The 9,628-nt window shown below is 39.7% G+C and overlaps 1 protein-coding gene across 1 annotated transcript; it reads left to right on the forward strand.

Moving 5' to 3' along the window:
• Positions 1-2,135: 2,135 nt before the first annotated feature.
• On the forward strand, positions 2,136-9,240 carry LOC310999208 (uncharacterized protein; the record flags this gene model as incomplete). The annotated part of the gene is made up of 5 exons (XM_083989532.1): positions 2,136-2,235; positions 2,347-2,655; positions 8,303-8,387; positions 8,609-8,708; positions 8,800-9,240. 5 exons carry the CDS (start codon positions 2,136-2,138, stop codon positions 9,238-9,240), a joined length of 1,035 nt encoding a protein of 344 aa, XP_083845658.1.
• Positions 9,241-9,628: the final 388 nt, after the last annotated feature.

A 9,628-nucleotide genomic window follows, 5' to 3' on the forward strand; every position in this document is an offset into this window, starting at 1 on the left:
TCCCTTTTGCTCTGTGCTAAAACAAGGGATGGCTTCATCATTTGTGTCATAATCAGATATGTTTACGTGAACTATCCGAGCAGTAAACTCCGTAAAACAGGTGATGGAAACACGCACAGCTGTCACCAGGCGGCAGCGCGCAGTGATACGGAGGGAGAGAAAATAGCGCCAAGCAATTGTGAGGTCAGACTTTTTCGTGGACAACGGTTTTGTGATGCAAATGTATAACTCTTTTGAACGCATATTGTTTTGAGAAGTGAAACGCTTTATTTTCGTGACCCCAGCCAACTAGCCAGACTATATTCGTCAGCACCAAAACCAAGCCAGAACTCCACTCACGGGATGCAGTCCGGGAAAGTCACTGTTGATGTAGGCTACATAACTGCTGATGGGGATGCCATAAAGATTCATGTCAAAAGACCTGAACTATCCCTTTAGGTTTCAGAGTAAGAAAAAGTAAAAAAAAAAAAAAAATAGTAAACTAATTCAGGACCTCGAACACCACTAAAATAAGAGTGATTAGATGTTTGAAAGATGATGACACACAGTTCACTAAATAAATTCACACCTTGACAGTGCATTTACAGTGTATTTGTAGGGTTTCCTACAGAGATGAAGGTGTGAAAAGACAGCGGTACAGCTAAAGTTATTTCTGATCAAATGTCTGCCTCACCCTCACACTGACTAGTAAAAGTGTGAGTTCTTCATTTTTAAGTTACTTTTGGACATTTTGATAAAATGCAGCCTCCCTTCTGAGGAATTGCACTTCTCTACACCCATCTGGAAATGTAAGTCATAAAACCTTACTATATAACCAATGAATATCAACATTGAAGACCAGTGTAAGAGTTTGTATATTTCTTTGACTCACTGGTCTAAATTAATAACCGTGTTAAAAAAGACTGATGTGCAGAGAAAGAGTCAGAATCCCTGCGTCTAGTTGGACACTTGGATGTGTCAGGCTGTTGTTGCTGTTGTTTACAGGTTCTTGCTTTGGAGTACATTAGTGACAAAAACATTTGTAGATTTATAAAACAACTTGTCATCTGGGTTTCCTTCTTTACTGTTATTTCATGTCTTCAATCTTGTTGAATAACTGCTGTGTATTTTTCACATCCTGAACATTTCCTGTACATCACTGGTCAAATAATCTTGCAGAGCTGAGCAACATTTATCTCCATAGCTCCTTTGGCCTTTTGTAGAATCAAAATAACTACAGATTAATTCTCTGTCAGATCTTTCCAAATGGTGCTGGTTAGTAGAACTTGTAAAAAAAAAAGTTTTAACCAATTCTGTCGTCAGACCAAAATAACTATTTTGATAAACATGTTTTATAAATGAACTCAAAATGTGAAATGCATTGTCTTTGTGCTTTCAGCTGCATAAACAGAAGAAATGAACCAAACATGAACATTTTTCATCTGTGATCTACAACTTGACTCTCTGCTGATGAACTAAGATGGCTGGAGCTGTGACTTTTCTGCTCATTGGCTTTCTACTGAAAGGTGAGTTCAAGGGCTTTAACATCAGCTTTGAAAACTGAATAAAGGAAAAAAATAACAAGAAAGGTGATTTACAATCACACCAACACACTGTTACTTGTTTAAAGTATTCAGAGTAGAGAATGTCAGAGTGATGACAAAATGATATCCTACAAAATGAAAGAGGCAAACTATCAATATCCCAGGTCTGTTTTTTTTTTAGATATTTAATATGGATTAATCTTTTTATTACAGTATTATTGGAATTTCGTTTTCAGTTTTTCTGAAATCATAATATAGTATACCAAGTCATTGTCAAGCGGAGCAAGTATAACATTTACAACTAGTATCTACTGTAAAGTACTGTTTCCTTTTCTGCTTCAAAGCTTGGTGTTGTGTGTTTCAGGTGTCCTGTGTGACCAGTTTAAGGTCACTTTACCAAGAACTGTGGTGGCTCTGAAAGGATCCTGTGTGACCGTCTCCTGCTCCTTTGATATAGAGACAAAATATCAAAATGACTTAGATGGCACATGTAGAGCGATGTGGAAAACTAAAGATGAGGATATGTATACTAGCAAGGATGGAAAACTAACTAGTAAAATAAGAAGGACAGCAAACCTAAAAACAAAAGACTGTACCACAACCTTCAACAATATGGATCTTGGTGACATCAACAATTATTTCTTCAGACTGCACTGTAACAATAGACTGAAATGGACTTTTTATGATGCCTCTGTGAATATACAGGTCACAGGTAGGTTTTTATTTCTATTTACACGCAAATTATTTTGTCACTTTCCAGATCACAAGAAGCTTTTTAGACATTTTAAACATTTATACAGTAACAGTTGTTACTTCCTACCAGCTCGGCCTCCCTCACCGACTCTGACTCCGCCCACCCTGAAGGAGGAGGAGGGAACCTCAGTGTCATTGAAGTGCTCTGCTCCAGCTCCCTGTCTGTCTCATCCTCCAACACTGACATGGACTGGTGTCCTGGCTGACAGTCAGGAGACACTGCAGGAGAATCAGGACAAAACTAAAGTCATGACCTCTGTTCTGACCTTCACTGCCTCTCACCTCCATGATGGACGGACCATCTCCTGTACTGCCTCCTACAACAAACAAGATGGCACTGTGTCTACTGTCAGGAAACGTCTAACAGCTTCAGTTTCATGTGAGTTGATTTGTTTTCTGCTCAAATTTTAACATAACTAAACTGTTCTTGTCTTTTATCTCTAGTTTGAATTAGTGCTTTAAAAAAGAGTCAAATTAAGACAATACATTTTTCACACTTGGACAACCAACCATTGACATTTTAAATGAATCAACAAATTACCCTGTAATGACATACAAATGTGTTCATGTATATTTTACCTCCAGTCTAACAATCCTTCAAACAATCTGGAGTGTGCTCTTCAGGATGTTACATAACTGGAGCTAAATGTTGCTGCTCAATGTCAAATCTGTAAAATGTTAGACATGTTGGCCTTGAAAAGAATTTGCTTTACAGGGACGTCGTATAACTCACTGGGTTGAGCAGGCGCCCCATATACAGAGGATACAGTCCTGTATGTCATTCCCCATTTCCTGTCTGTCTCTCCTGTCAATTAAAGGAGTAAAAAGCCCCACACAATACTTGTAATTTGTATCATAATTTGCTTTGCCAGTACAAACATAGCAAATGATAAGGATGTGGAGTCTATAGTGAGTTGTACTGAAATAAAATTGTTTAATTTAATTTCAGATATGGGAACCAACAAAACACTGTTACACCCTTTTATTGAGTGGAGTTAATCTGTTTGTTTGTGGATACATTTAGATATTTCTGTCATTATCTTTCAGTTGGAAAATACTTAAATACAAATAATGTATTCTTCATGTTTCAGATTCACCAAAAAGCACCACAGTGTCAGTCAGTCCCTCTGGTCCAGTACCAGACTACAGCAGTGTAACACTGAGGTGCACAAGTGCTGCCAACCCAGCAGTCAGGAGTTACACCTGGTTCAGAGCTGATGGAGGACAGGAGACTTTCATGGGGACTGGACAAACTTTAACCATTAAAGCTTCTGAACTCACTGCTCCTTTTTTCTGTAAAGCTGAAAATTCTCTGGGAACTGGACGATCCAACATCATTCAAATAGATGTTCAATGTACGTATCACATGATTCAAAACATTTTAGCAGATCTACAAGAACAGGGCCTGTTTTTATGTCACCTAAAGCCTGATATTTCACGGAACTGAAAAATGCTACAGTTAAAATATCTAGTTTTACATTACTGAACTGAAAGGTCTGCCCGTGGGTTAAGATGATGATAATCCTAAACTTACTGGCGACCTGTCCAGGGTGCACCCCGCCTCTCGCCCGAAGTCAGCTGAGATAGGCTCCAGCTCACCCGTGACCCTAGTGCAGGATAAGCGGTATAGAAAATGAATGAATAATCCTAAACTCAACTCTGTTATAAATGAGGAGAGTGGGATAGGTAACAACAGACTGACTCCAGGCCAACTGTCTTAATTTTTAAGTTACGTTAAAAAAACACCATTCAAAGGTTACACCTATGACTCCACCCATCCACCGTCCAAATTGCTGATCTCTGCAGGGTCATGGGGGCGGGAAGCATACTCAATCCCAGTATACATAGGGCAAGAGCAGGGTACTAATGCAGATTATTTATTCTTCATGTTTCAGATTCACCAAAAAGCACCACAGTGTCAGTCAGTCCCTCTGGTCCAGTGCCAGACAACAGCAGTGTAACACTGAGGTGCACAAGTGCTGCCAACCCAGCAGTCAGGAGTTACACCTGGTTCAGAGCTGATGGAGGACAGGAGACTTTCATGGGGACTGGACAAACTTTAACCATTAAAGCTTCTGAACTCACTGCTCCTTTTTTCTGTAAAGCTGAAAATTCTCTGGGAACTGGACGATCCAACATCATTAACATAGATGTTCAATGTACGTATCACATGATTTTAAGTTTTTTGGCAGGACTGCAAGAGCAGGCCAGCCTTATAAATGCAACTGTTTGTCAATGACTGACTGTCTGACTCATGAAGTGACAGCATTGGTCAGTCAAACACTTTGTGACTGAGCCATGAAGTTAGAGCATTGGATGACCAGCCAAGTGTTTGTGTTAACTCTTGTTCTCTTAAACTGAATTGGCAACTACAGGCATTTACAGCATGTGGTGTGGCAAAACTTGGCTTGGACTGCTCTTTAATGTGTAGTCTTAATGAGCCTCGTTTCCTGCTAAATTTAATACTTGTTCTCTTGAAAAATGTGTAAATGACAAATGATGTTGTGCTAATATATTTTACATTTGAGCACAGAGAGAAGAAGAGAAGAAAACAGATAGAGAGCTGAAACCAGCTGACACCAGACTAAACTCATACAACACCATCAGTTGACTGACAGCAGCTGCATCAACAGTTTTTACTGTGTCCAACATTTTGATAATTCAGTCCAGCCATATTCAGTGCTACGTTTGAAACTTTCCTTATGATGATACATAAACATTGACTTATTACTGTGTGTGAACTAATTTAAAAGTTGATACATTCATTTCACAAATGTGCATTTTTCTACATGTTTTCCCCTTCAAGTGACTTTTTTTTTCTTTTTCTATAAATTTGACACAGCTACTCGTAGATTCATTTCTTGACAATAGATCATTATATAATTGTGTAATACAAACAATTTATTTTTCATGTTTCAGATTCACCAAAAAGCACCACAGTGTCAGTCAGTCCCTCTGGTCCAGTTCCAGAGTACAGCAATGTAACACTGAGGTGCACAAGTGCTGCCAACCCAGCAGTCAGGAGTTACACCTGGTTCAGAGCTGATGGAGGACAGGAGACTTTCATGGGGACTGGACAAACTTTAACCTTTAAAGCTTCTGAACTCACTGCTCCTTTTTTCTGTAAAGCTGAAAATTCTCTGGGAACCGGACGATCCAACATCACTCAAATAGATGTTCAATGTACGTATCGCCCCTGTCCTTTACATAACAAATCTGCATTATAGGCATCTGAGAAAGTCAGGGACTGTCTTATTTTTTAAGTTATGTTAAAACATAATGCAGTTGTTACACCTATGATTCCATCCAAGTCAAGTGATCTGCTGCAACTCAATTTCCCTACGGGGACAAATAAATTACTACTACTACTACTACTACTACTACTACTATCCACTGTCACAATTGCTGATCTCTGCAGGGTCACACGGGGCCAGAGTCAATCCCAGCTGACACAGGGCAAGAGCAGGGTACACGCTGGACATGTCACCAGTCCTATGACTAATGCAAATCATTTATTTTTCATATTTCAGATTCACCAAAAAGCACCACAGTGTCAGTCAGTCCCTCTGGTCCAGTACCAGACAACAGCAGTGTAACACTGAGGTGCACAAGTGCTGCCAACCCAGCAGTCAGGAGTTACACCTGGTTCAGAGCTGATGGAGGACAGGAGACTTTCATGAGGACTGGACAAACTTTAACCATTAAAGCTTCTGAACTCACTGCTCCTTTTTTCTGTAAAGCTGAAAATTATCTGGGAACTGGACGATCCAACATCACTCACATAGATGTTCAATGTACGTATCACCCCTGTTCTTTACATAAGTCTGCATTATAGGCATCTGAGAAAGTCAGGGACTGTCTTATTTTTTAAGTTACATTAAAACATAATGCAGTTGTTACGCCTATGACTCCATCCAAATTGCAGATCTCTGCAGGGTCACACGGGGCCAGAGTCAATCCCAGCTGACACAGGGCAAGAGCAGGGTACACGCTGGACACATCACCAGTCCTGACTAATGCAAATCATTTATTTTTCATATTTCAGATTCACCAAAAAGCACCACAGTGTCAGTCAGTCCTTCTGGTCCAGTACCAGACAACAGCAGAGTAACACTGAGGTGCACAAGTGCTGCCAACCCAGCAGTCAGGAATTACACCTGGTTCAGAGCTGATGGAGGACAGGAGACTTTCATGGGGACTGGACAAACTTTAACCATTAAAGCTTCTGAACTCACTGCTCCTTTTTTCTGTAAAGCTGAAAATTCTCTGGGAACCGGACGATCCAACATCACTCAAATAGATGTTCAATGTACGTATTGCCCCTGTCCTTTACATAACAAATCTGCATTATAGACATCTAAGAAAGTCATGGACTGTTTTATTTTTTAAGTTATGTTAAAACATAATGCAGCTGTTACACCTATGATTCCATCCATCCACTGTCCCAATTGCTGATCTCTGCAGGGTCACACGGGGCCAGAGTCAATCCCAGCTGGCATATATGGCAAGAGCAGGGTACACGCTGGACACATCACCAGTCCTATGACTAATGCAAATCATTTATTTTTCATATTTCAGATTCACCAAAAAGCACCACAGTGTCAGTCAGTCCCTCTGGTCCAGTCCCAGACAACAGCAGTGTAACACTGAGGTGCACAAGTGCTGCCAACCCAGCAGTCAGGAATTACACCTGGTTCAGAGCTGATGGAGGACAGGAGACTTTCAGTGGGACTGGACAAACTTTAACCATTAAAGCTTCTGAACTCACTGCTCCTTTTTTTTGTAAAGCTGAAAATTCTCTGGGAACTGGACGATCCAACATCATTCACATAGATGTTCAATGTACGTATCACATGATTCAAAACATTTTAGCAGATCTACAAGAGCAGAGCCAGTCCTATTTGTCTATAAATGCAATAATTGTCTGTCCATCTTTCTGTCCATCTTTGTGTTAAACACATGTCACTCTCGCCTGACTGACTTTACACTTGGCAGGTGTCTTGCTAAAGCTACAACGGAGTGTGGTGCTGATTTTGGTGACAGGCTGTTCTCCATAAAGTTACTCTATGTTGTTTATAATGAAGACTAACAGGTTGAATGTGCTCATATCTGGATAGTAACTATAATGGATAGTCGGCTAAACACCAAAAATCAATGACTCATTTTGTCTCCTGTTACCGATCGTCACTGCAAATCTCCACCTTTCTCCTGCAGACCTCACTCAGCTGCTGCTGTTGTAACTGCACTGTTACTTTTCCTCAGTAATTAAGTTAGCTGTTAACACCACCTCACTTGTTGCGTTTAACATTGTTGTTTCATCAGTTGCTATATACAAGTTTGTTTGTTTTTTAGTTTGTTTTAACAAGTTTAACACGTTCATTGCTGGATAGTATTCAACAACATAGTTTCTTGTCCCAGTGCTGACTGAATTGAACCAGCTTATATTTGAGACAGGCGCCCATATGGGACAGCCCTTAATTCATTTCACACAAATCTTTTGCTCATTAAAGATGGAACAATACTGTCAAATCCATTGTTTTAAAGAGTTAGAGAGATGGCTATAACAGTGGCACTGTGGGAAAAAGAGTGATTCAAGCAGTGCTTTCTAACTATTGTAAATGAATCAAGCAGATTACTTGCACAGAAAATAGACCCGGCTTCTAATTGAGACTGGCTTTTATTTGCTCAAATCTGTAGCCAGACCCGGCCAGTACAGGGGGCCAGCGTCTATTTGAGACTGGGTTTTTATTTGAGAATTTAGGATATATTAGTATGTTGTTGTTGTTTTTAATTGATTTAAAGTTTGGTCAATGAGTCTGTCTCTTTTCTAACTTTTCACAGTCAATGGAAGAAACTTGTGCAAATACTGTCTGACTCTTTGAGGTGTTAAAACGCTTCCAACTGTTACATTTCTGTCACTTTTGAAAAGACTAAAAAGATGTATTCATGTGCACATTTTGAGGGTTATTTTCCTATATTTATCAGGAGAATTACATGTGTCTGAGTTTTTTCTTTGTATGTTTCAGCCAAAGTGACGCGGCCAGTCCCTGTCATCATCACAGTGGTCACTCTACTAGTCCTAGTATGTGTTCTGCTGTTTGTGGGTATCAGGTAAGGAAACAGCTCTCAGTCCGTGGCAGATAGTCAAAAATAAAAACTGGGGGGAAAAAAGTATTTTAGAAGATTTGCATTAAATTGCTTGTGTAATACTTATCTATCACTTACCTATTGTTCGGTTTTAACATTTTATTCTAAATGCAACTTGCAACTTCGGCCTACATGACTCAGCCTCTCCGATGCTCTGTCCATTTTTGTTGATTTCTATGATTCAGGGTTTGGAGAACTCGCTTTAAGCCTCCTACAAGGGAGTGCACAGTTGACACCACCACATTTGCTGTGGACCAATGTCTGGCAAGAAGCGACACAAATGAGGTACTCTGATTTACAGCTAAGTTGCCCTCTAGCCTAAATGAGGTTATTGAACCAAATAACTGCAACTCTGTTGTTTTTCTCTTTCATTTAGGCAACAAACACAACAAGGGAACAAATCTATTCCAACACTGATGAGCTGAGACAGGCAGGCGTCCCCCAGACTGCAACTACTTCTGGGCCAAACAGGACCAACTTACCAAGCTCTGGGCCAAGCAGTAGAGAAGACGCCGATACAACCTTAGAGAAGGAGAGCGAAGTCGGGAGTGATGTGGTTTACTCTACTGTGAATTTCAGGGAGAAAAGAAGAAAGAACAAACAAGACCACTCCGTGAATATGGTTCCACCAGGTAGTTCCTACCTAGAGGAGGAGAGGTGCATTGTGGGAGAAATGGGCAAAAGTTTTGCCAGAGAAGCACTGGAGATGAGCCTATATGAATCAGTGGAGCCTCAAAATGAGGAAGGAGGTGTTACGAAAGTGGAATGTGAATATGCTCAAGTAAAGTTTAAGAAGAGGAAAACTGCACGCAACTAGATCAACGTTTTATTGGTACATCAGCATATAAAAAATGAAATTGGGTTATTACATGCCCTTGCTTTTCTGATAATGTCCTATTTTCTTGTTTTGTATTTTTTGTTTTGATTGATTTGGATGTCTAAACATTTTTAATATCCTTATTACAATATTTGCTATGCTGATGTTGGATATATGAGTCCTTGCTGTTTCACATTTATGTTGCTGCATGGAAAATAATATGTTATTCTACTAGATTGTTTTTCCTTTCTGTTGAAATTGGACTGACTATGAATCAGGTGGATTTTTGTTGTTGTTGTAGTTCTTTTTTTCAAATATAAGTTGGTTTATTCATTTGGACACTGGGACCTTCTATAACATGTTGTTTGCAGTGAAAAATATTACAAAC

The sequence above is a fragment of the Trachurus trachurus genome, assembly GCF_905171665.1.
Source record: "Trachurus trachurus genome assembly, chromosome: 16".
NCBI lineage: Eukaryota > Metazoa > Chordata > Actinopteri > Carangiformes > Carangidae > Trachurus > Trachurus trachurus.